The following is a 20,971-nucleotide window of genomic DNA, read 5'->3' as shown; positions in this document are numbered from 1 at the left end:
TTTACACCGAGGAATCATCTTCGCACCCATAGACGATCTTTGTCTACGGAAGGGAGCCAGCGTTACCCAGCAACCAGCTCCAACAAAACTACAAAAAACTCGGCAACGACGTAAACGCCAGAGTTAGCCAAGGAGCTAACCAGGTATGTGATGAAGGAAGTCCAAGCAAAGTAAGCCGTTTCCTCACTTTAGAGGACAATATGGTGAAAGAGAGGATACAGATATTCGGTCGCATTAAACCCACAAAGAAAACGACGACTGTAAGTGGACAGCTAACACTTTCTAGCATAGCAGGATGTAAATGGTTACACTCGCAATAGGCCTTAAGCGGCAGCCATATTGACACGTGTGTGCTAATTAAATTGATTAGTGAGAATCAATGACATCATCACAGTTATCAGCGACACCTGTGTTTTTTTGTGTATAAAATGTCTGTGGGTTTCTTACATTTTTATTTTATATGTTAAGCAAAAACCCCAAAAGATAGATGGATAAATACTGAAATATTTAGGTTATTTATATTATTAATTAATGTAACATTATGTACAATACAAGAGTACTCCACAATGAATTACAGTAATGTGAGTAGTTATTTACCTCCACCACTGCTTATGTCATATTTTACAGTATTCATACTGTAATATACATGATATTAACCCATAAATGGTAATAGCAAATGTTGGGAAATGAAGGAAAGTGATACAACCGAAGTACTAGTGGTTATAATTACAATAAGGTACAGACGGGTATTATCTGTTACTTGATAAAGGGTTTCTTTATTTGATCCATATGTTCTTAAGAAGTACATTTTTGTGAAAAATACCTCTGGCAAAATGGACTCTGCTCTCTAAATTCCTGTTTATTGTTTGAACACTGCAGCAGATCGATGATATAATCAAATTACTTGGTAGGTTTCTGTTGCACTTGAGCTTTAGCTGACAGAATACAGCCAAACACAATGCAACAACTCCTTGGGTTTAACGTGAGGCCGGCTTTTTTAAAGATGAGAGTACGTTGGTGGTCAGAAACTTAACTTCTGGCAGTGTGACAATGAAAAACTATGCAATCATTTAGGTCGTACAGTGTCTTTTACTCCTGGGACCCTGCAGCTTGTAATTGCATCAGTGACTATTGAAAACATATGGCAGAACATACTGTATGTTAAAGCTCTGTGGAGGAAAGGGTGTGTTTGAATGGACCCACCCGTTCTTGCTTTAAATGTCCTTCACTGCTATAGGGCAATCTATATTTTGTTAAATGCTGCACAGTTTTTCTGCTTACGAAAGCCAAATCTCTTTGGTCAGCAGAGGTGAATTTGCTGAGCTTGTTTACACTGTGATCATTTTTGGTCGTCCAGTTCTATTTGCTTTCCACAGGATATACGCATCATTTTCAGGCTTGCAGACTGTACACATACCAGAAGTGACCAAAGTCATATTTTAAATGTAACGTGAATTGTTTTTTGTTTAAATATGGCTGCATCTATGGTACCACATACCATAATAACATGTACAAATCATAAAACATACAGTAGACTTTTCTAAAAAAAAATAATGCTGTGGATGAATGCATTTGTTGACTGCTTGATGAAAATGTCTCCCAAATGTTGTGGTTAATCAGCTCTTTATGTTGTGCCAATTTAATTTTTCAAAAAAGGACAACAGTCCTCCTTCCACCATCGGCCTGACCTTTTTGTTGTCTTTGGCTCCCTCAGGTGTACTCTGTGGACAATGAGGAGCAGACGGGTGCCTCTCTGGAGTTTGTGGTGCCCAGGGACCTGGCTGATGGATTTGTCAACAACAAGAGGGAGTGCTACAAGTTCAGGTAGTGAGAGCACTTTTTTTTAATTTCCCTAATCACACAACTCATTTTGGCCTAGATGTTAAACTGCTATGGTCTTGGAAGTTTACAGTACTCTCTAGAACAGTGATAGAAAAGAAAGCAGTTACTTTGTTCCCTACCTTGAGGTTTCTTTTCTTCTTTTTTGTCTCATTGCCTTCTCAAAGCATCAGCAGTTGATGCTTGACCAACCATTTAACATTCTGATTAGACTAAAATTAACAAGGTTTAAGTGAGTGTTAAACATCAAAACATGACTTGACATCTCTTTGCAGTGCAAGCTAGAATAGTGCAGATTGTTGCACTGATTTCACTTAAACCACAAGCTATATAATGAATCTATGTAAAGCAAATAAAGAAAACACAGGACCAGGTGTGTCAAAGTTTCATAAACAAAATGTTTCCCATGAACAATTCAACCACCAGTCCTGTCACTGCAAAGCCAGAACATCTGCTTAACACTGGTGGTGAAAGCAGCAGCCTCATATACCCTCTTGGCAAGGCCCATGCCACGCTTCCAAGCCCTAAATTCACAGTTAGGGAGTCAGACAGCAGTGGACACTGAGAGCCTCTGAAAACCACAGTGTCTTATAATAGCCTGTGGAGGTTCCCTTGTGCCCTTATAGAAATAAAAATTTCCACATTTAACAATATTCCTGGGCGGATTTCTCTCTCATCTTTTTTTTCAGTGGGATAAAACATGATGGGTTGAGACTGCTTTAGAAAAGCAGAATGACCAAAGTCCTCCTTACCCACACGGGAAATGAAATGAACGCCTTTTTGTGCTTATTCAGTACAGCTGTGGGTCACTTTATTTAGCCTTGGATGTTTGTGTGATCAGACACATTTTTACAGTATGTAATGGTAATAAATGAAGTAATAGATGGGTGTTCAGACTTGTTGTGTTTTCTCATAGGTGTCATGGTGATACTTTGTTTTTTTTGTCCAGGTTCCAGAAGGTGTTTGATCAAGCAGTCAAACAAGAAGAGATATTTCAGAACATTGCCAAACCAGTTGCAGACAGGTAAACCCTTAATCATGCTTTACTGTTCAAAATGTGAAATCTATACTATATCTGTTTCAGTGCCAGGTCATACGTTTATAAATCTTTGTAATCCCTTTTAACTCTAACCCATTAATGTACTGACAAAAGAGAAATTATCCCTGTCCACCTGTGCCCACCAGTGCTCATCTGTCCATGTTGCGGTCAGGCCGCACAGGCTTTAGCCAGCGTTGTTGACAGGAAGTGAGTAAAGCTCAGCTTTCTTAAAGATGGAAATGGCGGGTGTCTGTGATGTTTGGCATGCTTTACATTCTTTAACCGCTAAGTGGACTGAGCTGGCAGACAAGATGACACACTGTGCCATCATGAGGGTGAGAACTTTTTTCAAGCCACAACACAGAGCTATCATATACAGATACAGAAGCTGAGCAATACACTTTTATTTGATTGTCTTCCTGAAATGTCAGGCTATCAAGGACAAGAAATAATCTGTGTAAAATTCAAACAATTATTATTATTCCTCTGAGCTCCACTCGACTCAGTGTTATTCTGTCGTCTGCAGTCATTATATTATGGTTAAGGTCACGTTATTAATCCCTGTGGGGAAATTCATCCCGTGCATTTTACCCATCCTCTACTAGGAACCTTCCTAGAACTAGGAGCAGCATCTGGGGACCAACTCCAGATTGAATATTGGTCATGGCCACTCTCAAGAGCCATTACCCTAACACATGTTTCCTCATGGTAGGAAGAAACCAGAGCACCCAGAGAAAACCCACACAAACATGGAGAGAACATGCAATCTTAACACAGTAAAGCATGGGACTGTCTTGCTATGAGACAATATTCCCACACTACACCCAGGAAGTGATTTAGTTTCAGTAAGGCAAGACCAACTGAGACAGCAACATTTCACTAGTATAGGACTAAAACATAACATGAACAAAAAAAGATTCAAGACACTGTACACCCTGCTCAAATGGTCTAACTTTACACTCCCATCCAAATAAGAAAATAACCAACAATAGGGAATTCCTAATCATCAATTGTGACTTGTGTTACATGTAACCAAGGTTTTTACTTGCCTTTTTTGCTCCAGGCAGCTTAATTAATAAATACTAACTATATTTTGCAATCCCACAAATGCTTTGCATTATATTTTGATGTTAAAGGAGACATAAACAACACCGCAAGACGTCTCAGGACATTAATATAATTGACCTTACTCTGGTTCACTGACACGGGTTCACTGACTCTTGGTATTGGGTTGCTCTCCCGAGCCAACCTTTGAACACTTCCCCCCTCTATTGTGGCGGATGATAAACATCAGGTTAAATAGTTTCAGTCACAACCATGTTTTACCATATCAATTTTAGCTTGGCGTCTTTGAGTCTTTGATACAACTATAGTCTGCATCCTTGAGGACAGAATTCATTTATCCAAAGATGACACATCAATCAGACAATTCTTACACCAGTGTCTGTTCCTTCCTTCCTTTCCCCTCAGCAGAATGTCATTTGAGACGATTAATATTCTGAATTCCACAAATATTTAACATTTTAAATTCAAATCAGATTGCATCTTATTTTTGTACATTGCCAAATCACAACAGACACCATCTGAAGGCATTTTAGAGAGACGATATACAATACTTTTGAGAGAAACCCAACAGTTCCCACAATGAGCAATCAGCTGTCTTTTTATAGAAATTACAAAGAGAATCAAATTTGGGCTGACACTGTTTTTCCTATGGCCCTTGTAGTCGGTAAACATTTATTCAGGTTAAGTCAAGAGTCCCTCTGAAGAGCAGCACTTTCCTGGTCACCACACCAAGACTCACTTTCATGCACGCAGGCGTCTGTCCTCTCAACTTGCAATAACTGTCAGGTTGTTGTTTTGGTTGGTACTCAGTCATACTTCACGCACGTCGAGTTGAGCCAAAAGCTCAAAGTCTTTTACTTGCACACGAGCACACACTGTCTCTGCCGTGGTGTAACCGAAACCAGTAATTTCTGCCCCAACACAGTAGTTCAAAAGCAAACCAGTATTAATGGCTCCAGGAGAGATGAGCCAATGTAATGATGTCGGGCTGGCAAGGCAAACCCTCTATCTTCATTGTAATCTCATTTCACATGGCTGTGAGACCTGCAGCCCAAGCTCAAAGTAGCACTGGGGCTGGTTTGGTTTTGTCCTTTAATGTGTTACCTCAAATACTGGACACACTGCTTGTCATCAAAAGAGCATTAAAAACAAAAATGAGCTGCTGGATGAGGAGTTGCCAATCTCCAGGAAAATTGAAGTGTAAACAGGAAAAACCCAAGCCTAAGTGGAGGAGCCCAGCCCGCATCATTAGCATTGACATGAAGCTGAACACTGAGCCTGTGTCTTTCGCTCTCTCTGCCAGTGAGTGCCATGACTCATGCTAACTGGACACCTACATGTAATGGTCAACTAACCAACCGCCCATGAGTGGACTTAGTGTTTTATATGACCTGACTCACAGTTGTTGTTTTTTTTTACTTTTTAGCCCTCTAATGAAACTGTACAGCACAGAGGAAGGGAAAACCACACACACACACTGCTCAAATACTGGGTTGGCAGATGCTTAATAAAAGGGGGAAATTCATTCAGAATTAATGTTGAAAAATGTATCATCAAGATATTCTTACAATAGGCAAGTGAGAAAGCACAGTTTTATCCAGGCCTGAATCTCTGAGACCCATTGGTTCATTTTATGATAGCACTGTGGATGAAAGATGCAAAGCCAGTTTTCTCTTCCTCTTGAATACCATCATTTTGGATGTTAAGATGTGTCAAACAGAGCTAAATACTACTGCTTTTTATTGGCATTTGCATGTGCGGAGAAGCGGTTCAGTGCCAAACCGAAATTTACCAGGCCCTGTCCAGTACAGCGGGTTTGGGCCTTTTCCTTCACTCATACTTTGAGACATTTCTTCCTCACTGGCAGCACTGCCATCTTTTCCTGGATTTAAACTGTCAGCTTTAATTCACTCAGATCTCTAGTATCTGCACCAAAGTACACTTGACACTCCCTTGCACTGTTACGAATTAAATTTATGGTGATGTCATGGGAGGCAGATTGAAAAGAGTGAAAAGATGCATTGTCTGCGAATATCACCACGTTTCTTGATTTGCATCAAGTATCTTTTGGTCCACGTTTGCATGTATTGCAAATATCTTTAAAAAGCTGCAAAAATAATCACCTGTTTAACATGTTCTCTTCTCCTGTTTTTATTTATTCTCATTGATTTAGATCAACATAACCTCAGGCGGGGAGATCTATTGCACATTTGATTCCTTTGGTCAACTGAGAACAAATACATTGTGGGAGAATTAGTAATTTCAATGAAATTGGCTCGACTGATCTGCTTTCACTTATAAAAAATTAAAAACAGATGGTATTCAATGTCAGCCGTTTTGTGCTTGGTAAGATCAGTGTTCATGAAATTGTCATCCAAATTAGCTGTATTTCCAGTATGTGTATATTTTCCCTTTTTGAAAAGTATAAACAAAACCTGCAAGTCGTACATCCAAATGTTCACCAAAGGAGCTTATAGAAACCAGGTGGTATACAGAAAAAGTGTGTTGTGCTAAAATAAGTAATGAGATCAGCTTGACACCACATGTTGATATTTACAGTGTGATGAATGTTAGTGTTATTACAGTAGATAATGTGCATGAGCTCATGTTCTCAATGACTGATCTTGTACAGCTGTTAAATTTGGCCTTTTGCATACATAAACATCGCTGTATCATAATTATTTATTTATTATTGGTCTTAATTATTTGAGTGTTGAGTGGAGTCTGTGTGTGCTTGTCTGTCTGCAGTGTATTAGCTGGCTATAATGGCACCATATTTGCCTATGGCCAGACGGGCAGTGGCAAGACCTTCACCATCACTGGAGGCGCCGAGCGTTATAGCGATCGAGGCATTATTCCCCGCACACTGTCCTATCTGTTCGAATGCTTCAGCCAGGTCAGCACAACACGATTAACGATCTAACTCTAACACTGTTTATTGACATGTGCTGCGTAGCACCTAAATGTAAATGAATGTAACAGTCGTACATCTTTTTCTCCACAGGACAGCAGAACGGTTTATACCACAAGTATATCCTACCTGGAGATTTACAACGAGATGGGATATGACCTTCTGGATTCCCGACATGAAGCCTCTCAACTAGAAGACCTTCCGTCAGTGTTTTTCTTTTATTTTTGCTACAGATATTTTGGTAATATAATTACTAGTAACCTGAGGAAAGTGAACTGCACTTATACAAAGCAGTGAATTGTTCACTTTTGGTAATTACCCCAACTATAAATGCACGTCATATTTTAAAGCCAAGTGGGCCAGTCATCACTATGTCCATTCTCCCAAACATTATGGGTTTATTCAAGTCTTGTTCCTCAACAGTCATTTGACAGCCTTGCCAGGAGTCACTGTGTGGTGAAATGTGGAGCCTGTAGTATTTACCACCCCACGACCAACTGCCAACTGACAAAATGAGACTGTGGGACAGCCATGAATGTGGGCAACCTGGTGGCAGATTGAGCCGCTGGAGTAGAGGGCAAGAGGGTCATTTGGAAAAATAGTTTTTCATAGCCGTCGCTGTTGCAGCTGGTCTGAGGGATAAGCTATTTTAATAAGCATCTCTTTTTTAACACTGATTTATTGTCCTTCTACTGTTGCTTCTCTCTATGCTTTTTAGATTGTGTTTATCCATCTTTCTTTATAACCTTTATCTGTCCTGTAGTTTTTCTGTCCATCATATTATTATTTCTTTCACTTATTATATCTGACAGTGGAGTTTGAACTTTTTATTGGTACATCATGGTGTTCCCTGTACCAATTTTTTTTTGCGCATTTTACAGAGAATCCAGCTCAAGGTTTGGATGCCCACAAATCATAGTCTTCTCCAAATAGATGGTGCCCGCTGTTAACCATGCTGCAGCCACACTTGCTGATTCAAGGAGAAGCTGTGGCTCTTACAAATTTCTTTCTCTGACTGTTGGGCTGCCTTGCTCTTTTATTGCCTACAGTATCTATTCTCTTCTTTATGATATTTTTACACACGTATTTTCTTGCATTGGTTTCTGTCCACATCTGTGCATTATTACTATTCTGAGATCAACATGCTAAGAGTCAGTGCATAATCTTTTAAATTCATTTGGTATCATTTATACTGTGATATTTGCACTTGTTTAAAAATGCAATAATTGTAGTCCAATTAGAGTCAATGCGGCTGTTTGGGAAAACAATCCTTTCAAGATCCAGTCTTTAATCACATAAAGAGGAACGCAGCTTTATCAAGCAAATTCAGTGACCTCCATACTTTGACACAATTATTTACATGTGTTCTGCAGTCATCCCTCCCCTCTTTGACATCTCAATCCAGTAGCCATAGTGTCACAACCTTGGTGGCGTGATGGGAATGATGTGGTAAGATCACAGAAGTCATTTCAAACCCATCTGTTCAGACTTACTGTGTTTCGGGGTGCCTTGTGCGTCTAAAAAGCTAATCACCCGTTTATTTTCATAAGCGAGACCTGTCTGTTATCAAGTTATGAACCCCTGGACAGATAAAGCACATGTCAACCTGGGGTCACAGGCCACACTGACTTGCAGATGTGGTTTGTTTAGATTAAGAGCTGATCGAGGCCAAGGCAGGAAAACAGATGACATAACCTACATACATTTTGTTTTTCATAATTGCTTCAGTGTGGATTATTTGGTTTTGATTGGATTTGTCTTGACTCATCTTTATTTAAAATCTTTTTATCCTGGAATTTCACAATGCACCGCCCTTTTTCTCCACTTTTTCAGACGAGTAACAATCATGGAAGATTCAGACCAAAATATCCACCTTCGGAACCTCTCGCTGCAGCAGGCAGGAAATGAGGAAGAGGCTCTGAACCTACTTTTCCTGGGAGACACCAATCGTATGATTGCAGAGGTAAAAACATTCGGAAACCCATAGGGAAACTACACAGCATCCATTCCATCTTAGAGTTATTTAACCTGACCCCAAATCTGCATGTCTTTGGACCGTGGGAGGAAGCTTGAGTACATGGAGAAAACCAACATGGGGAGATTATGAAAAGTTCACACAGAATGAGCCCATTTGAATTGGGATTAAAACTTGGGGCCTTCTTGCCATGATTCAGCAGCACTAACCTCTGCATCCTTACCGTTTTTCAGTAAAGATTGTAAAGAGTATACACAAATACATAACCACACCCACAGTAAGCGTAATAAGCAATATTTTTTGGCTGTAAATGCAATATGTCTTCTAAAAACTACCTTAAGACCCTTCTAAAATATTATTTTGGTCTTGTGGTCCATTTTTACCATGTTTTTCCCAGTAAAACCAAGCATTCTCTCTGTAATTTTTGTTTATGTCCGCATGTTTTTTCCTACACTCAGACACACAGACTCCCCACACTGATGAGACATGCGGTGGGCCAGCTTATGCTTTGCAACCTGAGGTTTGGAGCAAAGGCCTGGTCTCACCTTGTTTACTCTTGTTCCTATTTTCTATGTAAATAACACAGAGTAAAAGTGAAATGGGTAATCGTATTTCAATCAGTGATTTGCTTTTAAGTTTTGACCATAGAAGCTTTGTGTAGTGGCTGGGATTCCTCTATTAATCTAAATCAATGCATGGTTGTACTTGAAAATGGGTTTAATATCCAGCATTCTGTCATTTAACCTGTGTTTTATCAGGCTGTATGGGGTGTTGCACAGTTCAGTAGGGAGCCTTCAGCATAGTCCACCCACACAGAATCTATTATGACCTTCTCTCTGGCACTTTTTCCACAAGAAGATTTCTCTTGAGCCTAAAGCAAACAAAGAACCATCATGAACAATTTAGCCCTGCCAGATTCACCCCAGAAGTCCCTGCTCCTTATAGACCTCAGATAAAGTTAATATAGTGCTGTCTTTCTTCTCTTGTTCTTCTCTTGTGGATGAAAGTGACACATCCATTCACACCACACTCAACAGAACATGAGCTCACTCACTCTGAGACCTGGCAATCCCCTCTACACTTTTATTGGACAGGAAATAAAATGCACCTTCTCAACTCCTCACCCTTTCTACAGCCTCACTGGGAAACAATTCCTCTCATCTGGTTCAGTCTCTGCATCCTTGTTTGTTCTCTTCACATATGAGGATGCACGGCCTGGCCCTAAGTCAGGCATCATTTTAACAGGCAACGTTTTTTTTGTGTGTGCACACAGTTTGCAACATTTTAAATATACATGCTTTATTTGATGTGCTTTTATCTGACTGTGCTGACAGTTTAAGTGAGCCTCCTAAAAGAACCTTCATATGATGACAGGGTGTATCAAAATGAAATTGTTATGAAGCACATATCAAAACACAGCCAGACTCCCTCAGCTCATGCTTCATCTTGATAAATCAAATGGTACAAATAAAGGACACAAAAACACACAAGGAGCAATTTAGTCGGTCCTAATCTCTTGGCATTTGCCTTTCTGTCAGTCATCTAAGGGTTCTTGTTTGTATTTCCACTGTAGTGCTTGTATTAACAGCTGCTTATAGTGTGTGTCACCATTAAAACACACTTAAGCAGATAATGTTAATACACTACTTGCCTTCTTATAAACAGAGAATGCATTATACAAACTCAGGCTGGACATTGAGTACTGTGCAAATTAAAACTGTTGATCTCAGTGGCACATGAGTAAGGTGTCGATTGATTAAAATGCCTTCTGGATGACCACAAATTAATTTCTAAAAAGAGCAAGACACTTATCAAGATTTTTGTTGCTCTTGAGGTTGATTGATGTTAATGGTAGCACTCATTAGGACACTCATTTTGCTAACCTTGAGTGGCTTTGCAGTAACATTAGGAATGTGATCTCTTTACTTGCCATTATTTTAAGGAATCCCACATGGAGCAAACATAGGGCTGTACAGAAAGAAGAGAATTTGGATTGGTGGAAAGAGATGACAGCTATGGGTTAAGATAGTGAAAGATAAGTCACGAGCTGTCATGACCCTAACAGGCAGGCGTTGGCACATAAATGCCAACAACAAGTCAGGGTCAATGCACCTTTTTAGAACGAAAGACCTGGAATGTCTGCGATGATGTTTTCAAGCAGAGAGAAAGTGAATCTATGCCTTGATCCAGAAGCATGTACAAGACAAGATGTTGCTGCATCATTTTACAAACACTGTTGTTGGCAAGGTTGCACAAAAAAGAGAAAACAATAAGAGGTCCATGATCAGCACTTGGCCAGTGAATATCTATTTCCTTTGTTTATTCTCTCAGTGAGGACCCAATCCATCCTCCTCCAGTTAATAAAGCTTGTTTGTGCAGAGTGACTCATTCTCTAATTCTGTCTTTTGCTGGTCTGAACCCCACGAATGCTGTTTTACTGACCAGCATTTGTGAAGCTGACACCAAATGTTTACTGCTCATCGGTTACACATGGTGTGACTTTGATCTTCAAACCAGGAGGAGCAAAAATAAGCCTTTTATGAGTGTTTATGAGAGTGTTTCATGTTGTTATGGGAGTACCCCTTTTATGCCCACCATGTGTACCAATTGTAGAGAATTGTTCAGACACAAACCAAACTACATTCTAACAATATGACCATATTTTCCCAAATATCACCTCACTGCTTTTTCTTTCTTTTTCTTTCTTTCTATCTTCTTCAGACTCCCATGAACCAGGCATCGACACGCTCCCACTGTATTTTCACTGTGCACTTGTGCAGACGAGAACCAGGCTCAGCCACAGTGCAGCGCTCCAAGCTCCACCTGGTGGATCTGGCTGGATCGGATAGGGTTAGCAAGACCGGCCTGAATGGGCTGCAGCTCACTGAGGCCAAGTACATCAACCTCTCCCTTCATTATTTGGAACAGGTACTTTATGCTGTGTACTTTTTACCATTTAACATGTATTTAATGTAAACACTGAAATATTTTTTTATTTTATTAGTATACCTCATTTTCTGTAAGTGATAAAACGATACCCTGCACCTTCAGGCTAATACTGTATCTCAATCCTTCTATATGACAATAACCATTGGTTATTTACTGTATGGATAGTAAAGTTCGGAAAAAATGCATTTGTGAATATGCATTAAAAACATGCACCTGTTTTTTTCATTATTGATCTGCTCTTCAGGTGATCATCGCTTTGTCAGAGAAGAATCGCTTGCACATTCCTTACAGAAACTCCATGTTAACATCCGTGCTTAGGGACAGCCTTGGGGGCAACTGCATGACCACCATGATTGCCACAATGGCAATTGATAAGAGGAACCTTGATGTGAGTACAAACACACTGTACACACCATGTACAGAATTATTAGAGGTTGATAAAAGCTGTGCACTGTATCCTAAAGTATATACAGTACATGGTGACCATTTTCTTAGTAATGAGACTTTGAGTGTAATCACTGGAGAAAATGTACTGTGAGCTAAATTAAGAAGCAATAATAAGCAGCCATTGTTGTCTCTTACACAGAAAAATATTAACATGATGAAAATTGTTTTCTTCAGGAGTCCATCTCTACTTGCCGTTTTGCCCAGCGCGTGGCTCTCATTAAGAACGAGGCTATAATAAATGAGGAACTGGATCCTGCACTGGTGAGACAGCCAGACACGACTACAAATACCATAGCAGACCATACCACACAATCACACCACAGAAGCATGACTCAATGTGCAGTTTCATTAGGGCCAGACCCTCCTCATTGCTTCCAGACCTTAAATTGATCAAGGAATGAACTGCAGTGAGAATCCAGTGTCTACATGTAACTAAGTGTAACCCACCATGTGCTCAAGTATCCTCTTTAGGTTTCCAACACCTAATTCATTTTTCCAATGCCAGACAGTCCTACTGGGAGCAGCAGTTTTCCACCTTCACTATATGAACATCTGTCTGTTTGAGCTATTTAGATTGAGGCCAAGTCTTGTTTACGTTCTCTGTCTAGTTTACATGCATCCAATTCTGCTATTGCATATTTTATCCCAATATCTCACTGCATCTAAAAATGCATCCAGCTGCAGACTGGCGTGTAATGTTTATATGTCAGAATGTGCCTTTACACACATTCTGACAAAGAGGCCCAAGCTGTATACGCTCTGTGACACGGAGAAGTTCTTCACCAGATGTAGTAGATCAGATGACCTATGGTAATTGCTTAGATTGTTGCAACATATGTTACTTTCTCACATAGAATGTCCTTGCACATGCTTTAATATCAATCTTTCATTGCATATATACTGTACATATGCCAGTTGTTTCTGGACTCTGGGTTGGGTTTTTTTGTCTTTTTTGTTTTTTTTTCCATTTTAATATAAAGTTTTTAAAAATAAGTGTATATGTAGTCAGAAATTTGCTCTTGACATTGGCAGTGTTTGTTCATCTTTAAAACTTGGGTTCCCATGTGAGATGCACTTGCAGATTGTAGAGACAGTATTGGCTTCCCTCCCATCATTTTCTCCATGTAGAATTCTTGCCAAACCTTCTCAAGAGTTTACACTCTTAATAACGATAGGAAAGAAACCCCTAACCATCCCCTATTGTAATGGGACAGAGAACAGACCTGGTAGTTTCCGTGTAATAGCCCCTTTGGGCATATGCAGTTGTAAGTCATCACAGCTATATCCGCTTCCTGCCCTCACACCCAGATCTGCCTCGGGATTAACTGCTACTGTATTACTGCTACTAAGACTTGGCTGGCCACTTGCAAACCCTACAGAGGTATTTTTAAGAGAGTCTGCGGCTGGCGCAGTAATTGTGACAGTGTCTGGCAGCTCCCGAGTGGGTCCGGCACAACTACAGCTCCAGGAAAACCCAAACTCCGTGGGCAAACTTCTTGTCTCTGTTTATGGCCTTTTAGAGTGTTTCTCATTTTGTTCATTGCTCCTGTCTCTGTGTCTCTCCTTCTATATTCCCCTCCAGTTTACTGAGGGAATAAAAAGCAAAGCCAGCAGGGCTGATTAGAATGATGTCACCTTTTTGTGGATTGGGTGACAGCCTCCCTTTTTTGCCTTCCTTGTCTAAAGGCACACTCTCTTTTGGACATGCTGCCTGTGGTAATTGATTTGAAATCTGAAGTTTGCTTTTTACAAACTTGCCATCAGTGTTTGCTCCATCTTTCAGACCACACACTGCCTTAATGGTCCTACGCTGTAGCCTTGAGGCTGCTAAATGCAATTCTCAAATACCTTGATTAGCAGGAAAACTGCCAGACCAGATAAAATATTTAACAAATCTCTGGGATGTGGGAAACCATGACGTGTTGTCAGTGGCCTGTGATCATGGTGAATCAGCCACAGTGAGCACATCTCTCTCAGCTTCTCTTATAAAACTAAGGTCAGTCTTAATCCTCCTGTTAGACCAGGAAGATATGATGGATATCAGAGGGGATCGTCAGTCACAGTTAACAGTAACTGTATCCTCCATTGTACTTCTACCACCTCACTGCGGTTTGTATTTTAAGCTCTTTTGCAGTCAAGCAGAGGGTAATAGGAGACTGAGTGTCCCTTGGACTTTGACTCTCACTGTACTAAAAGATGGAGGCATAAAATCTCTAACAAGAAGACAGTTGTGATAAACACCTGTGAGTCAGACAGAGGCCTGCTTACATTTCCAGAAAGAGGATGCTTTATTGTACAGTATGTGTCATCCATGCCACACTAACGTGTTCATCCACTTGTAAGCTGCTAAATTCATAACTTCATGTATCTATTAGAAACTTTAATTTCTGAAGTGCACACACCTTATAGTAGATTTCTGCACAGAGTGGATGATTGTGTGTATTGTCACCGTAACAATCTGCATGTTGTACTGACACAGGTTTCCATACGATACACTGACATCATCCGTCACATGTCCTGAGTCAGTTCTTTTTCAGAATGTTTAGAAGTGTGTTGTGGTGCTGTGGTACCAGTCTGGGCTTGGCGCTCTGAAATAGACTGCGCCATTCCGCTGACCAACAACTGGTGGTCAGCTTCGGAGGATGCAGCTGAGAGAGTTGCATTAGACGGTGGTATCCAAAAATGAGATGCAGGGAGTGGCTCTGGTGAGACATGGTCAGCTATGGTAGTGAATATTCAAATATGTGATATGGGTTGGATTAGAGATGAATGTTTGTGAAGTAATGTGGCACCTTCCCAAAACCTCACTGTAGGTCTGTTTCTTCTCAAGAGCATCACAATGTATGACTGGTTTTGTCTTTCCATGTGTCTGCTAGAAGTGGCAGCATTTTTCTGAGTTAGCTCACTCCGTCTGGACATTGACATTGATTTAGTTTTGGTGACCTTTGGCTCTTTAGGAACTTTGTGTAAGAAATGTCTTGTCTCTTAGCACACAGTCGCCATTCTGTGTTGCATGTGCTTTTTTTTCCTCTTCTGAGACATTCCAATCTTTTAGTCGCTTTAGTATTCTGCTGTGTGGTCAAATTCAGTGGTGGTAGTTAAGTGGGACTTAAAACTGAGGAAAGAAGTGGGTCATGTGAGACAAAGAACTATTGCCACTTGTTTTTAGGTGGTTTAGTAGGTGGTTTTGTGGTGTGACTTGTGCAGCTTTTTTATTGCAACTGGTCTGGAACCCTTTCACTAACGAAGCCAACCACTGATTTTGATGTTGGTCTGTTTTTAATATGTTATGGCACATCTCTGGATATATTTAATTTTCCCTTATTGGACCATAGGGAACTGGTCCAGGAAGGGACAATTGCGCATACATGTTGGGATTTGGCAAATAAATTTCGAGTTGCAGAGAAATCACACAACAGCTTTTAATTAGTCTTAGTCTTTAATTAATTTTTATCTGTTAATCTTTTGACTTTTAATTCTAGCAAATCAAGATTGTTTTGACACACTGCTGGTAACTGTTGGTTGAGGCTGTGTCCCATTAGTGGCAATATTAATGCAGAATTAAAGATTTATTGACATTCCCTGCAAACATGTAATGCCACGTACGTACACAGGTAGCCAGTCACCTGCTAATCCTGGCATGAAGCTCCATAGACTGACCCATCCATGCATGGACCCTTTCGTAGAGGAGATAAACCACACAGTTATCTTCAAAAATTAAAGCTATTCTGTAACAAACACACTGTTATGAAAGTGGATTTTATTGAGTTTCAAATTGGACTGTCAGTTCAGTCGGGGATGGTTCTTGAGTTGTTGCCCACCATTATGTTACACACTTGCCAATCTTCTCCTATTACAGATCAGTGATCCATTATGTTGTTTACAGTTGGTGTTTGAAGATTGTAGTTTATGTCCACAAGACCAGGTCTGGACAAATGTTTTTCTCTTATTGACTTTTCAATCAAATACACTGTTCACTGGGTACACACTCTAGTAATGATGATGATATTTGACATTAATAGACACTCTTGCTGTCGCTCTGGTTACTTGTTGCAAATATGACTATTTGAGTAATGAAAAAGCTATGTCTGGACTTGGTAGGATATCTTGCATTTTATAAATACAGTAACCAGACTCGGACAGCGGTTACTAAGAGCAAGCAGCTTGTTGGCTCCATGTGCTAGGCCTCAACCAAACACGTGCAGACAGACAGCAGCAGGATTTAGTGTGTTCTTTTTTCACCCCTGTAGCAATTTAATGCTATTTTATGTTTTTGTTTCCTGCATTTTTTTTTCTGGGGCATCCAGTCTGGAATCACTTAAGTTTATCCTCAAAATGCATCAGCAAGATATGCCGCAAGATAATTTTTAGAGCGATTGTCTCATCAGTTGGCAGTAGGGAAATAGTGTCTGTCTGCATGTCTTTCTGCGTATGTCTGTCTCTGTACTGAAGCTTCCAAAATGTGCATTTTAATATGTGGATGTGCACATGAAGGAAACCTCTAACTCTGCTTTGTATTTCAGCTAATAGCACGTCTGAAAAGGGAGATTGAGTCTCTGAGGGAAGAGCTGGCCATGGTGACAGGAGAGCAGAGAGATGACCAACTAACTGTGGAGGAGATCCAGACGTAGGTCACGTCTTCTTCCTTGATTCCTCAGCCCTCAACTCCAGTCAGGGTTATTACATTATAGACATTAGGACGATGATGCTAATTCCAGATTTGACTAAATCGAGGAGTATGGTATGTACGTGTGTGTATTTATGTATGAATCAGTCAGCTCGGGGCAGTGCAGATGTAAAAAGAGCCGTGTCAGCCCTTTCAGCCTTCTCACATGTTTCTAGTGTACGTCAGACCCAGAAGAGAGAATACAGTCTTATTCTGGATGCCAGTTAGAAATGTGCAGAAGTCAGAGATCAATATCTTAGAATAATATCATTATTTCATTTTTTTATATGTCTTTTCCTTAAAGTGCCTCCATAACTTATACTACTGAGCTATGCATTGATGTGAGTTGAAGCTGAGGCTTAACTAGATCTAATGGTGTTTCCCCATGTTCTACTTAAGCCGGGACTGCTTTATTTCCGCTCTTACACTCAAAAAGCAGAGGGTAGAGGGTAGTAGGGCCAGAGTTCAGGCCAGAGGTTCCTTTGAGGACTCAACACATGCAGCCTTGATGTATTTACCATGCCATGACCCCCTCACTCAGCCTTTTTATGATTTCCTCTATACCCGGGTGATTATCTTCAATTCACTCTGGTTGTCGTCAAAGCCACAGAGAGAGAGACTTTATTGATGTCTGTTGTGACCACATTTACTGTAAATGCAGATTTTGTTTTACCACTTTATGTCTTGACTCACCCTTCAGGAGCGACTGATTTACATGACTTCTTTGTTGTCACTTTTCTCAGCACACATCGTTTATTCTTTATCTTCAGTGCTGCAGATATTGGTAACCTTCCAAACAAACTGTCATTTTCTCCTAAACAGAATTTTAGTCAGCTTCAGCCTTTGGAAAAAAATATATGTAACTATTCAAATTTGGCATTTGAGAGGTACAACATGTTGCACATGGCATCGCAGGGCATCAATCTGGTTTCAAGGGCATGAAACAAGACTGCCGAGTTTGTTTTAAGTCTTTTGTCATGTGAAGCCAGCATGATTCTACGCTGAAACGGAAAACGGAAAAACCACACATTGACGTGCCTACACCGGATCCCTTTGGATTTTTGGCTCCTTGTCTTTTCCAGATTGTGAAGAACCAATGTTTGGACTGTCATCCAGTGATAGTTTATCAACAGACTGGACTTGTGGAGCTGGAACACACATTTATGTAAATAGTTTTCTTTAACCAGACCAATATTTTAAACAGTAGAAGCGCTCTTCAAACATGAATATTAACTGTGTGAGTGCCTGGTGAAAGACCATAACATAGAATGTAATATATGTATTTGGTAGGTGCTTACACTGTGTGTGTGTGTATGCATAGGTTGGAAGAGCTGGTCAAGGCCTTTCTTGATGACCCCGATCCTGATGTGACACTGTCACTGGGAGCAGACATGAGGAAAATCCAGTACTCTTTCTCTCTGCTGAAGGTAATATTTACAGACATCACTTCATGTATTTGCATGAGCCCTGAACTCTTTATCTATGTTTGTTCTCTTAGCATCTTTACACCCTTCTTTACATATCATGCTACACTCACTTGACACGGTGACAGCAGATTTCAGTGCAGGTTGCCATGCTAGTTAATTAAAAAATATTAAAAAATGTGATTTGAAGTTTTGATTTTGAAATTTTAGTATAATGTGAATTTTATTGTATAGTGTAAATGTAAAAGATAGCTTTCACCTGGATGTATAGACATCAAGAAGTAAAACAAATTTGAACAGTGAGGTGTCAGATCCAATCTCTTCAGCAAAGTGACCAGCTCAACAGTCTCCTCCTCTAAATAGCTCCCCCTGCTGTCTTTGCTGTGACATTCTTTACCCCTGAATTAACCTTTTATTATTTTTTAAATGATATCTATCTAATCACATTATAGAGATATAATTGTATCACCTCAGTTTGACCTAGAAAGCTAATAATTAACAGGATATTAGGGTTAGAACTTGGCAGATAACTGGAAATCCTGTGTGTAATATTCATTACCATTATCAGTGAAAACATGTTTTTTTCTCAGTGATATTGTGATGTATTTTCCTTTTGCCTGGCTGGAAAGTGAAAATACTTTAAGACACAATGGTGACCAGTGTTACTTTTCACATGGCCTCAAGTCTAGACACTTATTTGTTCATCTAATTAGATGTAAGGTGTAATGTTGACATATAGACGTTTATGTGACATTTCAAACTTGGGTTTGCACAACGGCTCAAGAAAAGAAGTCTCTGCTTCGAAGAAAAACAAAGCATTTGAAGGTGTCCCACAATGATGTGTCTTTGTGACATTTTATAGATGAGTTAAAACTTTTTGATTTGCATGAATCAATAGAACAAAAGTAAATACGTTAGTTGATAGATTTGTGTTATTGTCTTTGTACTGCACATAGGGTTTGCACTTAAACAGTATATACATTTCATTTAAATGCTTCTTTATAAATTGATTAACTCTGGCAGCTGATTATCAGACTCAAGAATCACCTGGATGATGTTTTTCTGAATTTTGTTGTTGTTGGTGTATAGAAAAGCAATTGTTTGCAGGTTGTTGGGAGGATGTGCCAATTAATATTGATTAATTTTATTGACTTAATTCGAACAGCAGCTGATGACCCTAAATGAGCGTAGGGAAAACACGGCAGCGCTCACACTGTTTCTGGGATCTGGTTCGGTTGGAGTTGGAGCAGCCACCAGAAGCCGTTCCAGATCCCACTAGAATTTCTGTTTATCACTCCTTCAGTTTGTTATGATCTCCTGTTGAGTTTACATTCCTCTTAGCATCACCCCAGTCACACTCCAGTGATTCTGTAGGAATGTGGATCTGGTTTAAATTTGATTTCACTTGTCTTTGTTCTCAAAACTGTTTAGCTCTTCATGCTCAGCTCTTCTATCATCATTTTTATCTGTGTGAGTTTCAAATATAGGCAGTTAAATCTTTTCATTACTGCAAGCTCAGATGTGCAGTGAGGCCTCCTTAATTTTGTATAGTATGTTTAATATGTTGTGAAACTGCAGCAGTGAATCTATTTTCAAACCTGGATAACATCAGCTCTAATTTAAGTGTCTTGAGTATGCCAATCCTTTACCTTCAGGACTTCTGGGACCAGCTTCTCCGCTCTTCTGTACCTTTCTCCTGTGTCTACTCCAGTGCCTTAACATGTTTGCCACCTGTCTAATAAAGTTATAAATGCAGACGGAAAAATGGGACAATTTAACATAAAGGAATATCAAAGAATTTTGAAGAGCATTACTTTTTGGCTTGGTACTGCAATGTATTTTCCAGCTTCTTTGGATTCTTGCATTCATTATGGTTGTTTATACTGTTTTCCTCATGAAAATATCCACCTGTGGTAGAAAGCAATCTTTTACTTTTGAAGTTTGTGATTGTAGGTCACATCAAAGGGTTATTCAACTTTGGGTTGGTATGATATGGCATCCCCATGTCCCTAGTATGAGAAAATGTATATCAAAATAAGAAATCTTCCTTTTGTTAATTCTGGTTCTGTCATCTCTTTGTATAGAAAATGATTCTGAACGAAGAAGCTGGAGGGACTGGAGGGACTGAAGGCAGTGATGGAAAAGAATCACCAGCAGTAGCAGCAGCAGCGAGTGAAGAAGTAATTCAACGCAACCACCTCGATTTAGCACAAGTGACCAATTTAAAGGAGATGCTGACTCAGCGCGATAATGAAATCAGTATCCTTTGACAGTATCCTTGGTACAGCCAACAGGTATAATAGTCTATGTAATTTTACGTGATTGACATGACTTAAAATCAAATATGAGAAGGAAAGCTAACACCCCCCGAAGAACACATGGTACTGTACTATTTTATAAAAGTATTTTTGACCAATTGTGTGTTAAAAGGCAGCGGTGGAGTGCATGCATCATGGGCAAGCACTCTGCAGTCTGTTAGAGTTAGCAGGACAATGAATGCAGCATGTCCAGACGTGGATTTCCTAATAAGGGAGAGAAGGGAGTAATATATCAGGTATGGTATGTTTCAACTCAAATTTAAATTTATGTCACACTCACCATATTGTAAAACTTCTTAAGCAGAAAGATGTGAATTTGAAAATATAAATGAATCTGC

The 20,971-nt window shown here is 39.8% G+C and overlaps 1 protein-coding gene across 1 annotated transcript in view; it reads left to right on the top strand.

The window, feature by feature from the left end:
- Nucleotides 1-200: 200 nt before the first annotated feature.
- The window catches only part of kif6 (kinesin family member 6), a gene marked incomplete at both ends in the record, with an annotated part of 50,152 nt that continues 29,381 nt past the window's right edge, over nt 201-20,971 (top strand). The window contains 12 exons of the mRNA XM_083908038.1: nt 201-260; nt 1,715-1,824; nt 2,789-2,863; nt 6,692-6,839; nt 6,948-7,057; nt 8,688-8,817; nt 11,551-11,757; nt 12,023-12,166; nt 12,400-12,486; nt 16,749-16,852; nt 18,213-18,318; nt 20,400-20,574. Coding sequence (XP_083764164.1) covers nt 201-260; nt 1,715-1,824; nt 2,789-2,863; nt 6,692-6,839; nt 6,948-7,057; nt 8,688-8,817; nt 11,551-11,757; nt 12,023-12,166; nt 12,400-12,486; nt 16,749-16,852; nt 18,213-18,318; nt 20,400-20,574 — 1,456 coding nt within the window. The remainder of the gene's footprint in view (nt 261-1,714; nt 1,825-2,788; nt 2,864-6,691; nt 6,840-6,947; nt 7,058-8,687; nt 8,818-11,550; nt 11,758-12,022; nt 12,167-12,399; nt 12,487-16,748; nt 16,853-18,212; nt 18,319-20,399; nt 20,575-20,971) is intronic.

Source organism: Microchirus variegatus (assembly GCF_963457635.1).
Source record: "Microchirus variegatus genome assembly, chromosome: 21".
Classification (NCBI taxonomy): domain Eukaryota; kingdom Metazoa; phylum Chordata; class Actinopteri; order Pleuronectiformes; family Soleidae; genus Microchirus; species Microchirus variegatus.
Note: the sequence above shows the minus strand (reverse complement) of the source record. Positions and strands in the feature narration are given on the sequence as shown.